Genomic DNA, 22930 nt, shown 5'->3' on the forward strand with positions numbered 1-22930 from the left:
GTTCACAATGAAGATTTTCAACTTTCTTCATATCGAAACCAGGCATTAAGTTCAGATCAGCCATATTCTTGAGACCACTGAAATTAATGTGCCAAAGTCTCTCATGCCAGATCATGTTGGAATTCAGGAAACAGGATTTGCCTGTAGTACATTTGGACATTTAAACAACATTTGATAACACTGATTGCCCATCTTAATTCCTGCTGCAATTAGACCTGAACTGCAAACTTCCTTTCTCTTGTCGCCAAAAATAACTTTAATTTCTCTTTTTGTGACTGCTCCCATTGAAAACAGATTTTTCTTTAGCTTAGGAATATATAAAGTGTTTTTCCAAAGTGCGAGGTTGCCAATACTTCAATAGATCCAACGTCTTCTGCTCTGATGATCAAGTTTTCTCCAATTTTAACAAATGAGTCATCCAACTGAATTGGCTTAAATGTTTTGAACCACTCTTTGTGTGATGTTATATGTTTTGACACAGCGTTGTCAGTTAACTAAATGTTTTCACAACCTGGAGCAAAAACATATGCGTGTTCATCACTCAACACTTGGGCCTCAGACGTATCTGTTTTCGTATTAAGTTTTGCTAAAAGTTTTCTGCGGTCAGATTTAAAATGTTCCCTTTTGTGACAGTGATAACATTCAACATCTTTCCTACTGACCATGTTACATGTACTGTTGTTACTGGTATTTGAACTGAACTTGCGTGTTTTATCCACTTTAACTGCTGCAAAGACTGCTGAGTTTTCATCACATTGTAAAAGTTTTTGTTCTTTTTTTCAATAACCTTAAAGTCAAATTATTGAACATTTGTTGATCATGAGTCCCAGGCAGTTGAAAAAGTTACAAACTTTGCTGGCAGAATTCCCAAAATTTTAGCCATTTTGTCAGCTTCTGTAACAGGTTCCCCAATATCAGCTAATGCTTGTGTCAAGGACTCAACTTGACTGATGTGTTGTGTGATTGTGTCTGTTGGCAACGTTCTGTAATCAAAACATTTCTGCTTCAAGGCCATTTTATAAGCTGCAGATAACTGTTCATGAATAGCCTTTAGTCTGGCCCACATTTCCACGGCATTTGTACATGTCATAACAGATTCCAATTGGTCAAATTCCATCGCAGCAGATAGAATGAGCATTGCCTTAACATTTAAGTCATCCCAAGCAGTTTGACTCCCACCAGCTTCATTTGGCCTTGCCCGCATCTCGTGGTCGTGCGGTAGCGTTCTCGCTTCCCACGCCCGGGTTCCCGGGTTCGATTCCCGGCGGGGTCAGGGATTTTCTCTGCCTCGTGATGGCTGGGTGTTGTGTGCTGTCCTTAGGTTAGTTAGGTTTAAGTAGTTCTAAGTTCTAGGGGACTGATGACCGTAGCAGTTAAGTCCCATAGTGCTCAGAGCCATTTGAACCATTTTTCATTTGGCCTCAGTTTCCCCTCGATGATATTTCCACAGTTGGAAATTTTTACCATCAAGTTCCTGGATACTGTACATTTTCAAGTTATCCATCTTCATGTAGGCTGAATGTAACTCAAACTTTTAATACTCAGTTCAAAACAAAAACGAAGGTTTTCTGCAATAGACCAGCAAAATATGATAGCCCCAGGAACTTGAGTGTCACAGTTCACATGAATAAAACTCCAATAAAAAGCAATGAATTCACAGAACAGAAACAAATACCATATGTATGCGTTTGCCTGAGCCCATAACCTGATGTCTGTAATTATGTTTGGCACAAAATCACAGAGCAAAATACAGTATATTGGATTAAAAATGACTTATTGTTCCTTTATTTATTGCAAACAAATATCTGGTGCACTCACACCACAGAAACTGAAAACGAAGCCACTAAAGAAAACTCAATACAACAAGCTCACTGCTGTCAATCCATCCATATTACAGATCACAGAGTACATCACTGATGCAACAGTGCTGCTGAACTGACACACAGTGGAAGATACTAGAGAAACTGTTGACATTTAGTGCAGCTGTAGGTCGCTTGTGTATTTATGTCATTATCCATTCCAAATATAAATATGTAATTTTAATACAAATATGGTAACAGGTATTCAATTATAATGTTTTTTAGCTGATAAAAGCTAGAATATATGCAAGCGACATCTAACAGCACTAAGTGTCAACATGTTCTCTAGTAACTTTCTCTTCATGTCAGTTCAGCGGTACTCTTGAATCAGTGATGTACTCCATAATTTGTAATATGGGACATATGCACTTGGTGAAACAGTTTGTAAATACTGGTTTTAACTTTGAAGGTATTGCGTATACTGGTTGTAACTTTGAATATACTGTATACACTGGTTGTAGCTTTGACATGCCAATGCATCTTACATCAACTCTCTGGGTAATTAAGAGAGGGTGAAGAACAAAAGTATATCCAGCCAAATCAGATTAGATACATTTTGAAAACACATACACTATTGGCCATTAAAATTGCTACACCAAAAAGATGACATGCTATAGATGTTAAATTTAACCGACAGGAAGAATATGCTGTGATATGCAAACGATTAGCTTTTCAGAGCTTTCACACAAGGTTGGTGCTGCTGGCGATACCTACAACGTGCTGACATGAGGAAAGTTTCCAACCAATTGCTCATACACAAACAGCAGTTGACCGGCATTGCCTGGTGAAACGTTGTTGTGATGCCTCGTGTAAGGAGGATAAATGCGCACCATCACGTTTCTGACTTTGATAAACTTCAGATTGTAGCCTATCGTGATTGCGGTTTATCGTATCGCAACATTGCTGCTCGCATTGGTCGAGATCCAATTACTGTTAGCAGAATATGGAATCAGTGGGTTCAGGAGAGTAATATGGAATGCCGTGCTGGATCCCAATGGCCTTGTATCACTAGCAGTCGAGATGACAGGGATCTTATCCACATGGCGGTAATGGATCGTGCAGCCATGTCTCGATCCCTGAGTCAACAGATGGGGATGTTTGCAAGACAACAACCATCTGCACCAACAGTTCAATGATGTTTGCAGCAGCATGGACTATCAGCTCGGAGACCATGGCTGCGGTTAGCTTGACGCTGCATCACAGACAGGAGCACCTGCGATGGTGTACTCAACAATGAACCTGGGTGCATGAATGGCAAACTGTCATTTTCTCAGATGAATCCAAGTTCTGTTTACAGCATGATGATGGTCGCATCCATGTTTGGTGACATTGCGGTGAACGCTCATTGGAAGTGTGTATTCATCATCGCCATACTGGCGTATCACCTGGCGTGATGGTATGGGGTGCCATTGGTTACACATCTCGGTCACCTCTTGTTCGCATTGACAGCACTTTGAACAGTGGACATTACATTTCAGATTTGTTATGACCCGTGGCTGTACCCTTCATTCGATCCCTGCGAAACCCTAGATTTCAGCAGGATAATGCACGACCGCATGTTGCAGGTCCTGTACAGGCCTTTGTGGATACAGAAAATGTTCAACTGCTTCCCTGGCCAGCACATTCTCCAGATCTCCCATTAACTGAAAAAGTCTGGTCAATGACGGCCGAGCAACTAGCACGTCACAATACGTCAGTCACTACTCTTGATAAACTGTGGTATCATGTTGAAGGTGCATGGGCAGCTGTACCTGTACACACCATCCAAGCTCTGTTTGACTCAATGCTCAGGTGTATCAAGGTCGTTATTATGGCCAGAGGTGGTTGTTCTGGGTACTTATTTCTCTATGCACCCAAATTGCATGAAAATGTAATCACATGTCAGTTCTAGTATAATATATTTGTCCAATGAACATCCACTTATCATCTGCATTTCTTCTTGGTGTAGCAATTTTAAAGGCCAGTTGTGTATATGAAAATGAGGGGCTGGCAACACTGCCACATGATGCAGTGCATTGGAATGTATAGGGGAATGTGTATTAACCTAGATTACTGTACCAGCTATTATAGCTCAATGAGTATACGTCTGGTTCACCAACCCCATGTCCATCATGGAGGTATGGTTCGAATCCTCACCAGTTTCTTTTTTTAGTTTTTAGATGTCCCTTCTCTAGTTCTCATTGTTTATAAGCAAGGTACCACTTTGTTGCATGACAATAGCCTATCACATGACAGTGGGATCCATTAAACTGCATGCATGTGTCTACTAATCGTCCAGTGCACAACCAGAACTGCTCCTGTCAAGTCCATGTAGGGGAGCTTCCTCATGGAGTTCACAAGTGATGAATACATCAATATGCTTTTGTTGCTGGATGCATTTGATAACCAAGTTGTTGCATCTGCTCATGCCTATGCTGCATGGTATCCTCAAAAGTGCCATGAAAATAAGAATACCTGGAGCAACACCTTCATCCACAATTGATGGAGAGAGGGTGTCCAAGGACTAGATATACTGTACAAAGAGAAGACATGATTCTTGAAGCTATACCCCAATGACCATGGTGAAATATCAATGATATTCGCAGGCTGTTCCAGATATCTCATCAACTGATGTTGAAGTGTTGCACCATGAAGAACTGCATCCATATCACTACATGTTAACTAAGTATCAGCTGCAGAAGATAACAAGTACAGTTTTGTGAATGGTTTTTGCACCACATGGATGATAACAAATGTTTATGAATAATGTGATGTGGACTGACATATCTAGCTTCACTTGTGAAAGTATTTTCAACCTCTATGACAGTCATTATTGGTGAGGATGAAACCCACATGTTAGCCATGAAAGTGGCTTTCAGGCACGTTTCAACATAAACCTGTGGTCTGCAATCATGGAAGTAGTGGTTTTGGCCCCTTACCTGATGTCAGACAAGTTGAATGTGCCACTGTATTGAACATTTCTTTACTAAACTTTGCTTGACACAAGAGAAAATTTTCCTCTTGTTGGTCAGTAACAGCTATGGTTTCAGTATGATGGTGCACCACCACAATTTGGAATGAATGTGTGTAACTTTTTAAATGAAGCATTTACAGGGAAATGAATTGGTTATGAAGGTACAGTGTTCTGGCTTCTGTGGTCCACAGACCTTAATCAACTAGATTTTTATTTGTAGGGCACATAAAGGAACAAGTTTACAGTGCTCCACCCATCAATGTACACAGCCTAATAGCTCACACTAACATTGCTTCAGCAATGGTGGATGCATGTGTGTTACATAGGATCCAGCAAAGTAAAAATCAGTGAGTAGTGAAGTGTTTACAAATGCAAGGTTGTTGCTTTGAACATCTTCTCAGCTCTTTGTTTTGTTCAGTGAAGCTAAAAAAAACCTTTGTGCCCAGTAACAAATGCTCTCTCTGATCCTGATGCACTGTTAGCAAGGGTAAATAAGAAAGCGTCTCTTGTTATAGATACTGCTCAGTGGAAATCCATTATCAGTCAGAATAATTAATGACTCCTGAGCAAGTGTTTTTAAGAACAGTTTACAAGAGACGACATGGGAAAAAATGTATAATGAACCAAATTCTGATATAACATTTCATCTATTCCATCATAAATTCAAATCATTATCTGAAAATAGGGTTTTGCATAAGCTAATCGGCAAAGAGATTAAACAGCCATGTAAAAAAATCATTGATCATTACAGGAAAAGGAAAATGTATCTGTTGTAAGAACAAGTAGACATCCTGCCAGCAGCTGCACGCTACAAAATGTACTCAAAATTACTAAGAAAAGTCATTAAAAATTAAGAAATATGCACATTACATCAGTAATCAGTAATTCTGACAACAGTGTTAAAGTGATATGGAGAAATGAGAGACATGGCAACTGGCCAAAGAACAGGATAATTTCACTGTTGCATTTAATGAAGGTGCTGTAAATGGCGAGTCAGTGGTAGTAACTATGTTTAATAATCATTTCTTAAATGAGTAGCTGAAAGTGAAGAAACAAACAATTAAAGAGAAAAATCAGAGCTGTACACTGAAAAAGAAACTCAAAAACTTCAGTAATATGAAAATATCGCCAATTTCTCCTTCTGAAATTAAGAAAATTATGCATTCTCTCAAAAACAGTGTTTCGAATAATATACCAAGGATTTGTTCTCATATAATAAGCCCTGTCTTGTGTGAAATATGTAATGCACCACTAACTCAAGGCATTTTCCAAGAGAGACTGAAATATGGAGTTGTCAAACCCATCTTTAAGGAAGGTGATAGGAGAGACGTCAATAACTATCAACTTGTTCCACTGCTAACACATTTTCCTAAATTTTTCAGGAGGTGATGTGTTCTAGAGTAGTATCTCACCTAAGCAACAATAACATCCCCAACAATCACAGTTTGGATTTCAAAAGGGCTGCTCTCCTGAGAATGCCATTGCATGTTCACTCACAAAATTTTACTAGCAAAATGAATAAAATAGCACCACATGATATTTTCTGCAATCTATTTAGAGCATTTGACTGTGTGAACCACAGTATTCTCACATATAAATAGCAGTTTATGGGGTTGATGGTATAGTCAATCAGTGCATGATGTCATATCTAACCAAAGCGGGGCAGAAAGTTCTAGTCACTAATGTGACCATTGTAGTCCGGGGACCAACTACTATGACTGGGGAAAAATCACAGAAAGGTTCCCAAAGGCTCTATCTTATCCGCTGTTCTTCATGGTATATATAAATGATCTTCTGCCTAATATACAAGCAGAATAGTTTCTTTTTGCAGATGACATTAGTACTGTAATCAATCAAAGCGTACATACAGAAAGAGAAAAATTGGGAAACCTTGTTCTTAAAAGTATCATTGACTGGTTTTTTGCAAATGGTCTCATCCTCAGTTTTAAAAAGACAAGACATAGTCAATTCTGCACATCTTTGGGTACTGCACCAATGATCAGCAGTAGTGGCTCATGAGTATTCACCAGCTATTAGATTCAGATAAATTTGAGAGTGTGAAATTAATATCATCTGCTAAATTACAGCTGTGTTTATGAACAAATTTATAAAATTACACCCCCACCACTAATAATAATAATAATAATAATAATAATATGCAATACTTGTCTGACAAAAGAAAGAATTGTTTTATGGAATTTTGTTGTTTTGTACATAATTAAGTAGAGTTTAGGGCAAGAAAGAAGTGAAGTGTAAGCTTTTGGTACTCTCTGTTTCGCATTTTTGTGTGCAGGGGCATTTCCATACTTTTTTAATTTTTTTGCACAAATCTACAAGATCCCTAAATATCTAAGAAACTGAGGCACGAATGTTCGTACTCGTCTACACAGGGTGGTCCATTGATCATGACCAGGCCAAATATCTCACGAAATAAGCATCAAATGAAAAAACTACAAAAAACGAAACTTGTCTAGCTTGAAGAGGGAAACCAGATGGCGCTATGGTTAGACCACTAGATAGGGCTGCCATAGGTCAAAAGGATATAAACTGAGTTTTTTTAAAGTAGGAACCCCCATTTTTTATTACACATTCATGTAGTATGTACAGAAATATGAATGTTTTAGTGGGACCATTTTTTTCGCTTTGTGATAGATGGCGCTGTAATAGTCACAAACATATAGCTCACAATTTTAGATGAACGGTTGGTCACAGGTAGGTTTTTTAAATTAAAATACAGAACATAGGTACATTTGAACATTTTATTTCGGTTGTTCCAATGTGATACATGTACCTTTGTGAACTTATCACTTATGAGAATGCATGCTGTTACAGCATGATTACCTGTAAATACCACATTAATGTAATAAATGCTCAAAATGATGTCCGTCAACCTCAATGCATTTGGCAATACATGCAACGACATTCTTCTCAACAGTGAGTACCTCACTATCCATAACGTTCGCACATGCGCTGGCGCATGTTGTCAGGCATTGTCGGTGGATCATGATAGCAAATATCCTTCAACTTTCCCCACAGAAAGAAAACCGGGGACATCAGATCCAGTGAATGTGTGGGCCATGGTATGGTACTTGAATGACCAATCTAACTATCATGAATTTGCTATTCAATACCGCTTCAACCGCACGCAAGCTATGTGCCAGATATCCATCATGTTGGAAGTACATCGCCATTCTGTCAGGCAGTCAAACATCTTGTAGTAACATCGGTAGAACATTACATAGAAAATCAGCATACATTGCACCATTTAGAATGCCATCGATAAAATGGAGGCCAATTATCCTTCCTGCCATAATGCCATACCATACATTAACCCTCCAAGGTCGCTGATGTTCCACTTGTCGCAGCCATAGAACGCGTGCAAAAAATCTGTCATCATCCTGTACTTTCTCTTGTGCCCAGTGGCAGAACTGTACTTGATGTTCAAAGTCATTGCCATGCAATTCCTGATGCATAGAAATATGGTACGGGTGCAATCAATGTTGATATAGCATTCTCAACACTGATGTTTTTGAGATTACCGATTCTCACGCAATTTGTCTGCTACTGATGTGTGGATTAGCCGCAACAGCAGCTAAAACACCTGCTTGGGCATCATCATTTGTTGCAGGTTGTGGTTGATGTTTCACATGTGGCTGAACACTTCCTGTTGCCCTAAATAACGTAACCATCTGGTGAATGGTCCGGACACTTGGATGATGTTATCCAGGATACTGAGCAGCATACATAGCACAAGCCGGTTGGGCATTTTGATCACAATATCCATACGTCAATACGATATTGACCTTTTCCACAATTGGTAAATGGTCCATTTTAACATGGCTAATGTATCAAGAAGTAAATACCGTCCGCACTGGCAGAATGTTACATGATACCACATACTTATATGTTTGTGACTATTACAGTGCCGTCTATCACAAAGTGAAAAAAGTGGTCCAAGTAAAACATTCAGATTTCTTTATCTACTACACGAATATGTAATAAAAAATGGGGGTTCCTATTTCAAAAAATGCAGTTGATATCCGTTTGACCTATGGCAGTGCCATCTAGCGGGCCAGCCATAGCGACATATGGTTTCTTCCCCCTTCAAGCTAGATGAGTTTTGTTCTTTGTAGTTTTTTCGTTTGCTGCTTATTTCATGAGATATTTGGCCCAATCACTATCAATGGACCAGCCTGTATAGTGCATACCTATAGCACAGATAAATCTGGCTCACTGGAAGATCAACAGGTGTTGGAAGCATGAGTAAACGAATAAATGCTACAGTCTCAAAATCAATAATGATGTGGTTAAGGCTGGTATGGTCCTCATTACCTCAAATGTGTCATTGTATGATAAAGTCCAAAACTTAATATACTATACCTCATTCAGAAACCCAAAAATAGGTCTTGCTAGAGTAACTATAACATTTAATGCCGTCAAATCTAATTTTACTGTGTAATGGGGAATTGGCATCTCTGAGCACTGTGCAACTGTCTAGCATGGTTTATACCAAATGCACAGGGATAAAAGTCTACTGTATTCTGCTGCCACCTGGTGGCACTTACCTAAACTTGTAGCTGAGTGGTAGGGACTAGCTCTGCTTAGTGTGAACCATGCACGTTGTTCACCAAGTCCATGTGTATTTGATCCATACTGTCATGCCAGTTGCACATGCACAAAAGCTCCTTAAAACATGCATGACTGATGATTGCTCACAGCCATAATGCCAAGTTTCATGAAAACTAGAGGAGTAGCAACATAGCATAGCGCAGTAGATTTAGTGTCATACATTTCAGATCACTGCATCTATGTTACATTTAACAGCATTCAAAGAAATGTAACCAATAAATATGCAAGGTGTAAAAAGTTAGGGTGTTCACATGATCCTACACAGCAGCCACTGCTGATGTTTAAGTGTATTGAGGAAATAATAAGCAGAACTGAAGCTTTAAAAATTTTAGTCATCCATACTGAGGAGAATTTAACCTGGAAAAAGCAAGCAAACAAACAAAAGTCATCTTCATTCCTACAACCAGATTTAGCCATGTTGGATTTGTCGAAGACTTGCTGTCCTTCTCCTGATATCTGAAATAGAAACATTTCTTTGCCACCAATCCCTCCAACTGGAACCAACCTAATCCAGGTACTGAACCCTGACTCTGCCAGTTCATACCACCATCCAACAGTGATACTCCCCTCCTCCCACAAAACCAGCCCCTGGTCACCTTCTGGAAATTCCTTACTTCCCACTTGGCCTCACCATCCTTCTCCAAGCCCCTTCCTGAGAACACATACCTTCAGCAGAAGAAAGGACAGCCATACACAGCCTCAAAACAGATTCTCACCTAATCATCCTACCTGCAGACAAAGTTTCCACCACTGTCATTATGAACTGCAGTGACTACCTGGTGGAAGGAATTTGCCAATTGTCTGACCCTTCCACCTATAAACTCTGCAGAGTGATCCCATTCCAGGAGCCCAACATAACCTCCAATCACTGCTTAAAACCTTAAGCCCTTTCCAGAACCTCTCCCCCGCATCAGTTTCCCTCCTCATCCCCATGACACCTCATACACCCACCTTCTATATGCTCTCCAAAATCCACAGACCTGACAATACTGGATGCCCTATTGTAGCTGGAGATTGTGCCACCACTGAAAGAATTTCACCTCTTATTGACCAACACCTCCAACAAATTGCCAGCGATCTAATCTCCCACATCAGAGACACCAAACTCTACTTTCACTAACTCTACCATCCCCACCCCTGTCCTCTTCCAGTGTTCTTCAGCCTACAAATCCACTAACTCATTCCTCATACAGCTTACTAACTTTTTTCTAACACACAGCTATATCTGCATGAAGAACCACATGGCATCCTCTCATTCTCACCTGTTTATGGGTCATTTTGAGTAAACCTTCTTAGCCTTCTAAAAGCCCAAAACCCTGTTCTGGTTCAGGTACACTGATGATATCCTCATAATCTGGATTCAGGGTCAAGACACCCTATCCTCATTCCTTACAACACCAACACTTTGTCTCCCATCCATTTCACTTTCCAGGTCACTGACATCCTCCTCTCTGATGGCTCCATCCACACCTCTGCCCACATTAAACCCACTAACCACCAACAGTGCCCACATTTTGACAGCTGCCATCCCTTCCACACCAAAAAATCTCTCCCTTACAGCCTGGCCACCCAGGAATTATATATCTGCAGTGACAAGATTTCCCTTTCCCTTTCACAAAGGCCTTCACAGACAGGCACTAACCTCCATACCTATTGCACAAACAAATTTCCCGTGCCATATCTCCATGCACCCCCTACTGTTCCACCACCACCAAGAACCAGCTACAAAGAAGCTCATCACCAAACACAAACCCTGCCTGGAACACCTAAACCACATCTTTCATCAGGTCTTTAATTATCTATTACCATGTCCTGAAATGAGGTACATCCTACCCAAGACCCTTTCCACCCCTCCTAAAGTGGTATTCCTTCACCTAACCAAACTCCACAAACTCCTAGTCCATCCAGGGATCCTTTCCCTGTGGAAGACCCAGATGCAAGACCTTCCCAGTCTACCCACCCAGCACTTTATATTCCCATCCTGTCACAGGCTTGTCCTACCCAATCAGAGGCCAGGCCACCTATGAAAGCAGCAATGTCATATACCACCTCTGTTGTGATCATTGCACAACTTTTTATACTGGTATGACTGCCAACTAGCTGTCTATCAGGCTGAATGACCACCTCCAAATTGTGGTCAAGAACAAAATGGATCACCTTGTGGCAGAACATGCTTTGTTTTAAATACCACTTCTCAACCCAGGCCATCTGGATGCTCCCCTCCACTAGCTTTATGAACTGCACAAATGGTGTCCCCACGCCCTCCACCCAACAGTTTCTGTCTCCTCTGTCCTGAAGCTTCCTCCCAAATCACGTTCCCTCAACCTCATTTGCTCACTCTTTGGTAACATACCCACTAGCCTTTTCCCCTATCTGCTCCTCTCCTTCTCTGCTTCCCTCTTCCCCTCCCCCTCTCCCTACAACCTCTTGACACTTGATCTGCTGCCTTCTGCAGTAGTCCCTCCACACTTCACCAGAGAGCACTATTCTTACCACCTCCCACCCCACCCATACTCTGCTATCCCTTCCCCTTCTGTGTACCACTTCTGATTGCTACTTTCGTTCAATGCAACAGTTGTAGTCTCTGTAAAGCAGCCAGAAATAGCAGTCATGTGTACGTCAAGCATGCCTAGTTGTGTAAATATGTGTGTTTTCTTTTCTGAAGAAGGCTTTGGCTGAAAGCTTTGCATTTAACAGTCCTCTTATTGTGTCTGTCTGTCAATGTGTCACCTTTACAGTGAATAGAAATCTGTCTTTTACATAATTCTTAATCTGGAAAATCACGTTTGGAACTCCTAAATAAGTTAGTTCAGATAGATCTGCACTTAGAATCATTGCAAACCATGGGAAAAGACAAATCAGTAAGTTGATATATTTTTATTCAATAATGTCATATGGAGTGATGTTCTTGGATAACTCATCTTTTGATTGTTCAAAAATATACTGTAAGAGTAATATGTGGCTATCTGTTGGGCATTTTGATTATCACTTCACAGTATATTTATTTGTTGTAAGTAATCCAGTGCATTTCAAAAGGAACATGATATACATGATTAAAATGTCAGAACAAAAATGGCATTCATTATTCAACCTTTATCTTTAGCACAAAAAGGGGTGCATAATGCTACAACTAAAATTTTTGATCACTTACCCAGTGATACAAAATGTCTGACAGGCAGCAAAGTAAAATTTGGAAACAAACTGAAAAAGTTTCTCCTTGACAACTCCTTCTGTTCCACAGAAGAATTACTATTATTGAAATATGAAAAAGATGGTGAGTAGGAAATACTAACTCACATTTTTATATTAAAAAAAAAAAAACTTTAAAATCATCAGAGCTTAGCAATAGAATGCAACAGAATAGATCAGAATAGAATATAATTTATTGTCTCATAACACAGAATTTCAAGTCATTGACTTAATATACAGGAGACTTATCAATACAAAAAGCTAGTTTACACATTTTCTTAAAATACCGTTAATATACTATACTGTTCTGGATACATACACAACTTTATTAGATACATACACAACTGATGATTTTTAATAACTAGTTTTAATCCTGAGTACATGTTCTGTCTTTTCAGATCATCCCTCATGAACTCTTTAATTGAATACTAACACTTATGCACAAGTTTACCATATTATATTTTCTTCAGTGATTATAAATTAATAATCAGACAGACTTTTCCTTTTATTTTGTTATACATTTTCAGTCACAGACACTTCAGAGTTTAAGCATAAAGTTTTAAATGATAGGTGTCAGCATAAAGTTATTTTAATTCTTGGTGGTGTAATGATGTTGAAATTGGTTCACAACAAATAAATCATGGTTGCTATGTGCAAAGATCATTAGTCCAAAAATTTACAATGAGGTAACATTTAGTATCCTTAGATTTTTTTGGAAGTGGGTGACATGATTTCTTCACTTTATATTGTACAAATTTCTAATGATGATTTTTTTTAGAAGCTCTAGTATTAGAGTTAAATGTAATTCTGTGTCTCATTACTGACTTGAAGTAGCTATGATACACTACTTTCCTTCTGTTCATGATTGTAGTGTTGTATAATATCATCAGGGAAAACACTAGGCTATTTAATTAATTTGCAAAGCACTGTATACTGGAGCCCCATAATAAAGTTTTATCACATTGCATTTATAGGATTTTAACACAATCCAAATCCTGGTTTCTGTGACATATTGTTTTAAACTGCAATAACTGAGTTTTTTCCATGTTTAATTTTGAGCCACTTAAGATAAATCAGGTATCTTGAACATTGCTGGTAGTTTTTATCCTTCATTAAACCAGAGAGGCTAATTTTTCTAATATGCTTTGTAGTGTTTGAGGAATTTGATCAGTACTGTTAATTTCAATGATTACAGATGTCTTATCTGTAAATAAAACTGAGTGGGATGAAGTATTAAGTGGTAGATAATTTATATAAAGCATAAACATAATAGGACCTAAGACTGAATCTTGTGCACTCCATTCTGAAAAGTAATTTCATCTGCCTGATGTACGAGTAATAAACACTTTTGCCTTTGGTTGGCTAGGTAGGAGCTAAACCATTCTAGCACTGCACCCCTAATTTCACATTTTTCCAGATTAGAGTGTACCAAGCAGTGGGTCACACTATCAAAGACCTGTGATAGGTCACAAAAGATTCCTGTGGCATGCAGGGGGTTGTCTATAGAGGAGCTTATGTTGTCCACAAATTTATTGTTAACAGATATTATGCTTTCCTTTTCTAGAATTACATGCTTGTTTTTTTGAAATTGCGTTCAATTTTTGTATGAAATTTTAAATTTGTATTGTGTCAATCTTCTCATATGTTTTTGATTGTGAGGGAAGAAAAAGACTGAGTGATAGTTTCCCATATGTTCTTTTGCGAGTTTTTTGAGTAGTTGTCTAACTATTTCATACTTCAGAGTATCTTCAAAGGGCTGATTAACTATTGTGAACAGAGGCTGCATAATTATTTTATAAACTGCTTTTAACACTTTTCTTGGTATTCCATTTCATTCTGCTTTTACGTGATAGTATCACATTTACTCTATATTTTGCAGTAGTTTTACTGAATATGGTGAAAGATTCACCTTCAGATAGCTCAGAGCCAAAGAAACTTACCTCATTTGATTCCTTTTCTAGATTCACTAACTGAAGAACTGCATTTGCAAAATTGCTGCTTCACACACACACAGTACCTCTCATATTTCTCATTATTACTGCAAATACTTCATTACATTTAATTCTTCCACATTTCTCATTATACTTTGTTGCTTCATTATACCATTACCATCACTTCAATACTACTTCCTCATATAATATTTAATCATGAAAATCCCTATCTTGTTTCTTATACAAAAATAACATACCATAGCAGCAAGCCAATACTATTATTTACGAAACTTCATTCTCTATTACATGATGGACAAAATCTTGTTTATTACATCTCAGTACATTACGTGAGGATATTACTTTACTTTAAAATACTCCATTTACCATCATCATGCCTGAAGGGCTTCCTCATGACAAATATTTCTTTTTCATAATGTTTGCTTCAAGTAACATTATTTATTACATCTCAAAATTTATTTACTTTAAGTTGAAAGGCAATATTTTGACATGTATTTCGTGAAAATGGCACTTTACTGCAGCAAACTGATTTTATTTTTACTTTGAACTGAACAAAATGATTGTAAATTAGTTTTTGCTGCTGTTCTATTACTGGCTGATCACATTCATAATTCATACATCATTAATCTGGAAAACATTTCACAGTTATAAACACACTTCACCATTACTAATTCTAGTTGCAGGCAAGACATCTCTCACAAAATTTAACTGACATACAGTGGAAACTCGATTAACCGTCATCTTCGGGACCGTGGTAGAGAACGGTTGAGCGAATAGACGGATAACAGAAACACTGTATTCCTCAAAAACGTAACCTCAATCAATTATGTTATGTATAGACACATATCACTCTCACAGTAATATAATAATATTTCGGAGCAAAAACAAATTAAACACGATTGTAATAGCAAATAAAACTATTTATTACATGAAAAAAACATCCGTACAGCAGCTACAAAAGTTGCAAAATACATAATGTTCAGTACTGTACTGTACTACAAACTTACAAGTGAAATAGTTTATCTAGCTTGAAAATAGTCAGTCAATTTCTTCTGCCTTTTTGATGTTCGAGCTTTCACTGCGGCAGTATTTCGTATTTTTCAGAGCAGTAGTGCCTGCATTGCATTAGCCTCTTCTTGACTTTCAAACCATTATATACACTTGGACAGCATTGTTTCAGCCTCTGAATGGCTAATAGTTTGTTTTTCTTCATGGTTTGAACACTCGTCTTCATCAGCCCCTTCTTCTTCTTCTTTGGTGGCACTTTCGCTGGCAACAATTTCGTCATCACTCAAAATTTGAAAACCCCTGCCCACTTTGTCACACTCTGACCACTCTGATACTTCTTCAGACGTCAAATTTGTGCTGATTTGTAAATTATTGAACAAATTGACCATCTCGTCAACTGTCACACACTCAGGTTCCTTCGATTCTTCACCTCTAGGTTGAGGCCAAAGTTCATTCCAGCCGTTCTTGAGATTTGACATTGACAAATCACTCCATGCACTGGCAACATTGAAAATGGCATCTTTAATACTACTCCTGTTTTACAGATGTTGATTCATGAAATGAGAGCAAACTTTTGATAAATATTTTCTATAATGACGTTTCATATTTTCGATGATTCCCTGATCCGTGGGCTGTATAAGTGAAGTTGTGTTTGCTGGAAGGAAGAGACATGTTATGTTGCCGTCATCACTTTTCATTTCAAAAGTAGGGTGCATTGGGGCATTGTCTAATAGTAATAGCACTTTCTGTGGCAACTTTTTTTCAGCCAAGTGTGCTCTAACTTGAGGTACAAATTGTTTGGGAAACCAGTCAGAAAAAACTGATTGATCCATCCAAGCACTCTTCTGGGTGTAGTATTGTGCAGGGAGAGCATTCAAATTCAAATTCTTGAATGCACGAGGTTTTCTTGATTTCCCAATCACAAGTAGGGGTAGCCTATGACTGCCGGTGGCATTTGCGCAAACCATAGCAGTGATGCAATTTTTTTGCACTTTGAAACCTGGAACAGCTTTTTCAGAGAGTGATGCTAATGTCTTTTGTGGTAAAGCCTTCCAATGAAGCCCAGTTTCATCACAATTGTAAACTTGCTCCCTAACAAGATTCAGTTCAGCCATTTTTTCTTTAAATTGTTCCCGGAACTCAGCAATTACAGAGCTATCCGCGCTGAGTTTTTCTCCACTGATATCAAGTTGACGAATGCCACGACGAAATTTAAACTTGTCGAGCCATCCGATACTTGCTTTAAAAGATGAGTCACCATCAAGTTTGTTGTTCATTTTAACAGCCTTGGTCATTATTATAGGTCCTGAAAGTGGAATCCCCTGACTTCTTGCTTGTATAAACCATCGGTACATTGCAGTGACCAATTAATCATATTTTGCAGGTTTCATTGTCTTTCTTGTTCGCACATCTCCATCCATGCTCTGAATTGTTGACACATGTTGTTCTATTTTATCAGCATCACGTTTTATATCGTTAACTGTTGTTCTCCCGGTACTATAAATCAGCGCTGCACTTGTCGCAGTTTCGCCCTTTCTTAAGCTTTTTATAATGTCAAGTTTTTGATTAAGTCCTAAAACAACACATTTACGTTTTTCAGACATTTTAACAAGTCACTGTATCACACACATCTGCACTAAATATGGTAGTGTAAAATATTAGGCAATAAAGCTTATTCAAGTGGAAAACACATAACACGGCACAGCCCGCTAGATACACTGCGACAATTACAGTCTTCTAGCCACAACTAGAAACCAATCCAGTGGTGATTGTTGACTCACAAGTGAGACAAAGACAAGAAAAGGGGGAGATGTGTTAGCACATCAACTGAAGGTCATATTTTATGTACCATTCTACGGCGGGCGGGTACATTCACTTCCCACTAAAATAGAGTAAATAAACAAAGCGAACGCGTCACTGCACCTTAGAGCATTCTGTTATTACAGTATTATTATGCTGTTACAGCAGTGACGGTTAACAGAAACTGACGGTTTAAAGAGTGACGGTTAATCGAGTTTTTACTGTAATATTTAAAACAACATATGCCTCTATCTCTGATATATCATTGGTATCCACTGACAGAAATTAAATTACTGAAATAACACATTCTGAAGTTCCTATGATTTAAAATAACAGAATAATCATGTTCCACAAGCTCATAATTTTGCCCCATTTCACTATCTGAGTTTATTTTGCCATACCAAACCAGGAAGACATTCTCATATGCAATGGTGCCTTCCTGAATTGCCTGGTAAGCCCTCAGAGTCTCAATGATCAACATCTTCTAAAACTGCTGTAAACTGATTTCCAGGAATTGTACAGTATACTAATTTTCAAGTGATGTGGCTTTTTCCACATTTATTATCACCATAAACATTTTGATGAGCAGATCCCATTTTGCATCAGATGCTATATGCAAGTAGGTACCACCACGTTACCAACATAATCATACTTTTAAGTTGAACTCTGTATCAGCAGAACATAGTGCCTGTTTGGCATACGCAGTGCACATGTTCAAAAGAAGTTCATACAAAATCACACACTTGTAGAAGTCAGTGTCTCAGTGTGTTGAGCCACAAGTCACACACATTTCACGAATAAACAATAGTGGCCAGATTCTATACAACATTATGAATTCAGACTCTCTCAAACTATTACATAGGTGTTACTTGATTGGTTGCTGGTCAGTAATTTTTTAGACATAGGTGTTGTTCATTTGCTAGCTCAACCAACACTTTCATGAAGATATTAGCATTACAGTTTCTGAGACCAAAATTTCACTGAGATATGAGCATAATGATAGGTAACCACACATGGCTATTTTGGAAGCTTCATTTTGGTTTGAAAAATAGATGGGTTAAATTTTACTTATTCAGATGGACTATATGTTATGGTAATAATACTGTTGACAAAATATGTGGTGGTTTAGAAAATTAAAAAAAAAAGTGGAACCACGTTATGCATTCACATTGAGAATAACCCATTTACAAGCACAGGCACCATATTTATATCAACAAAACTATTCCATTTTTGAAAATATAATAGATCGTAATTGGATAGATGTGGTGGCAGCAAAAGGCACATCTAAAGGACAAAGAAATGTGCAAGATGTCAGAGCCAGTGGCTCCTTCTTCTAGCAGAAGGATTGAAGAGGAAGTCCTTTTCCTCCACCCCTCTTCCTTTCCCTTCACCATTTGTTAGAAGAGAAGCCACTGACTCTAAGGACTTGCACATTTCTTTATGCTTTATACGTTTCCTCTTGCCATCATATCGTCAGCAGATTTTTTTAGGCACCATATCTAGATTTAGATACATTTATACCAGTTGTTGCTAATTTTTAATTAATGACTTAATTACTTAGTGAAGGGTGTCATTCAGTCCTAAACTGCCTAAGATAAATGACAGGATGGTTCCTCTGACAAGGGTGTGGCCAATTTCGTTCCCTATCCTTCCATAATCTGAGCTTGTGCTCCATCTCTAATGACCTTATTGTCGATGAGATGTTAAACACTAATCGCCTCCTCCTCATTAATGTTGTACTCGAACATTATGGATTTTGTTTTTCCCACTCATCTGCATTAACTGGAATAATGAAATTGAATGAAATCAGGTCTAAATAAAAACTGAATAGATTCATGCCTACACTACATATACGTGTTATACAATATCAGAATCAAATGGCAATTAATGACATAAAAAATAATTAATTATTAGCAGGGGTATAATAACTGTCAATTTAGTCAAATAGTTCTGCAGTGTGGTTGAAATACCTTCATGGCCAGAAGTCTTTATTTCCTTTCTGTCACTTAATGGTTTTTGTGATCACTTTAACAGTTTATTCAGCAAAACTTTTGTTTGGTGCTGTAGTCTGTGTGAATCTAATTGATCTGCTTTTGATGATCAATTTGTTGTTACCATTTGCATTGTTAATTGCATTTAATGTATTAGTGCAAGCAAGGCAACAAAAATTAATACAGTTAAAATATGATTTAGTTGGAGCAAATATTAATAAGAATTTACATAATTAACTGGGGAGTTACTTGTTTAATGGAGTTCAGCATTATAGTTTCATCAGACAGCCAAAATCACCGCACAGTATATTGTATTTAATGAGGTATATGATAGAACAGTGCTAAATTGAGAATGAGACATTTTTGTATCTGTGCTTGGGAAAATCTACATAAAATTGCATTGAAGACACCTCTGTCATCATGAGGTTTAATGGTTTCCACAACAGCATAAAAAAAGAACTATAGTAAACCAAACACCTAATAGCACTCTCACCAAAGATGACAGCTAGCAGGAGAGTACAATGAGGCACCTGACCATTAAAAGATTGCAATGGTCACGGCAGATGCAGGAGAAAAATATTGAACTGTGCATCAATGAACTGAGCACCAGTGATGTCACTGCTGGCACCATGGCTGTAATATAAGAATGAAAGTAACAACCAAATAGTACACAATGAGCAAAGGACATGTAGTAGAAAGCTCCTGGATGTATACCTACCTGATACATCTGGAAGCCAGAGAAGAATTTATTCAGACATATAGACATGAGACCATGTATTTATTGGTGTTATTCTCAATTTTGCTATTTTAAGTTTAGCTTGATTAAGGACACATACTTTATAGTGGTTTGTTGGCATTTATTCAGTTTTAACTACTCCACTGCTTTGCTAATGTGTGCTTAAAGTCATTCAGCATCTCCTTTCCATTGAGATCCATTGAACATAATGAAAGAGATTATGAATGAATGCAAGGTTAGTGCTTGCTCTCAACACATCCTACTGGTATTTTGATGCACAGTAGTAACACATACAGGTTAGATTAGGTTAGGTTGTACATGGACAGCTAATAAAAAAAATTAAGAGTTACAACACTGTTACAAAGTTCATGTGTTAAGATGAATCTTACATAAAGTAATATTATATGTTGTGTCTATATCCACATATTTTTATTGTTCCACATAATAGGATAGCTTCTTGGTGCTGCTTTGCCAAAATGTAATTTTCAGATTGCACTAGAAACTGGGACTTCCAGATAAAATCCAAAACCACTCACAGAGTAAAATAAAGAACTTTTTACCAACTGAAGTGTAAACTAATTATTTAATTAATTTCTTTCTATTTCATTCATATATGCAGTGTGTGAGGAATGTTTTCTCATAGCCTCTGCTTATATTGTTATTAGTTTAATTATCTATTCTTGGTCTCTATAGGAGTCTATGGATAGTTGTAGATTTCATCTTTGAAAAATACTATCACACACATATTCTTGCAGTTGCTGGGAGACTGAATGAGAGCCTCCATTTTCATTCAGTACAGTGAAAATACTGTAAGCACTGGTGAAATGTTAACAACATCATATGACATATGCTCTCCAAGCCAAAGATAGATGGGACTTTGTATCAATATTTGTCATTTTTCCCCTTTTTCTATTCGCATATCAAATGATGAAAAATGATTGACAATATGCCTTTATAGTACAGGATGCTTCAAAAGTGGTGGTCAGTATTCAGAATATAACACAAATGATCATTTAAAACAAAAAAGTCAAGTAAACATGGGCTCTAAAATGCATACCTTAAGAGCTATGAGCAAATCTTGATCTTTGATACTGTGAAACAAATATCTTCTGCTGTAAGCTCTTTGCCTTCCATATTTTGGGAAGTGGTAGTGTGGATCAAAACAAGATAAAAATATCCACTAAACATGTGCTCTGAAATGTATACTAAAAAAGTTGTGAGCACTTATTGATTGGAAGAGTTGTGTTTCAAGGTAGCGAAGATGAGCAAGTGCTCATAGCTCTTAAGATAAACATTTCAGAGCACATGGTTATGGGGCATTTTTTTTTTTTCCTGGCAGCATGGCTATGAATTCCTTTGACAACTTCCAGCAGAACTTTAGGTTACAACTTCCTGTTGAATAAGATTCTCTGTGGGGCCCTGACAAGATCAGGAGGAATTTGTGAGCTCCAATAAGCATTCATGATAACAGGAGACAGTCATGCCACTTCATTATTAGTATCATTTGCAATAGCAGTACAAAGTCAATTGACATTTGTTATGTGGCACTGGCTATTTGCAGACACTTGACAACATATCTAAAACATTCTGTCAAGTGCCTTGTAGTCACATTTATTTGTGAAACTTACTGTTGCTTAATTTACTGCTGCATATGGTAGCCATTCCTTGACTTTCTGACATATTTCTGTATCTTTTACAATACATGGTCTGTGATATTTCAAAATACGGAAAATATTACTTTGAACAATAAGTGTTCTGCATTATTAATCACTTAAGAGAAATATTATCCCATAAATGCCACAAATATTTGGTTATTATTTCTGTATTACTAATATCTATTACCGACATTATCTCAATAAATTTTCAGGTACGACTGTACTTCGAATGTTGAACTATACACTTGGTGAGAATATTGTCAGATCAGCATTTGACAGCTTTCTACATGACAGGTAATAACTCTGATTTTTTGACATGTTACGCTTTGTTGATTACACATTCTACATTTAAATCAATTAGTGGAACTGTTCCATAATAATATAAATTTATCAAAACTAGTTGTTCACTACTTGCATATTTGCAAATGTATGTAGTGTTACAGTGAAGGGAAGCAGAGCATGAAACAATAAAATTTACTGATGAAAAAAATATCCTAACTGTAAAATAAGAACAACAAATATGCCAAACTGACCTAATGGAAATAGTTGTACACTGTATGGGTCAACACAGTCCTCCTAGTTGGGTCCAAAAGGGCAGCATACAATTCTGTTGCACTTTGCTCGGTGTACCTATAAGACAAAATTTGTAGATAGTGTCATGGGCAACTGTAGGGGGATGGGGTGTGTGAGGGGGGCAATGGGGACAGCTGCCTCTAACAAAAATTCATTGTGAATGTGAAAAAGGGACCATAACCAAAGGGTCTGCATTTTTATAACCTAAAATACGAGAAAAATTATCATTAAAATTTCATGACAGTATCAATAAAGTGACTTAAAAATGTATTAAACATACATAAAGTGAGTTATAAACAGAACTAGAGCAGAGGGTTTCAAACTGTCCCAAGGAGGTCACAGTCTTACAGTACGAGCATTACAATGCTTTCATAATAATGATTCATTAATTTTCTTTCTGAGTATAGAAATGATGTGTATGGTAGTAGTGATATCTATCAGGCTGGCAAGTATGTATTGTCACTATGGGAGGAACCTAGACTGCGGTCTGTACTGTGTGACTCCTTGTTGATTGCTAATGATTTTTAACTGATGTTTGTCTTCTACGATTTGCATGTAAGTGTTAACCATGTTATTTCAAATGTGTCA

General features: G+C 37.6%; 1 protein-coding gene across 1 annotated transcript in view; it reads left to right on the top strand.

Moving 5' to 3' along the window:
- Positions 1–22930, top strand: part of LOC124612984 (thyrotropin-releasing hormone-degrading ectoenzyme-like) — a 291166-nt gene that overhangs the window by 125067 nt on the left and 143169 nt on the right. Inside the window, exon 11 of the mRNA XM_047141525.1 lies at positions 21982–22063. Within this exon, the coding sequence (XP_046997481.1) occupies positions 21982–22063 (82 nt within the window). The remainder of the gene's footprint in view (positions 1–21981; positions 22064–22930) is intronic.

The sequence above is a fragment of the Schistocerca americana genome, chromosome 1, assembly GCF_021461395.2.
Source record: "Schistocerca americana isolate TAMUIC-IGC-003095 chromosome 1, iqSchAmer2.1, whole genome shotgun sequence".
Classification (NCBI taxonomy): Eukaryota; Metazoa; Arthropoda; class Insecta; order Orthoptera; family Acrididae; genus Schistocerca; species Schistocerca americana.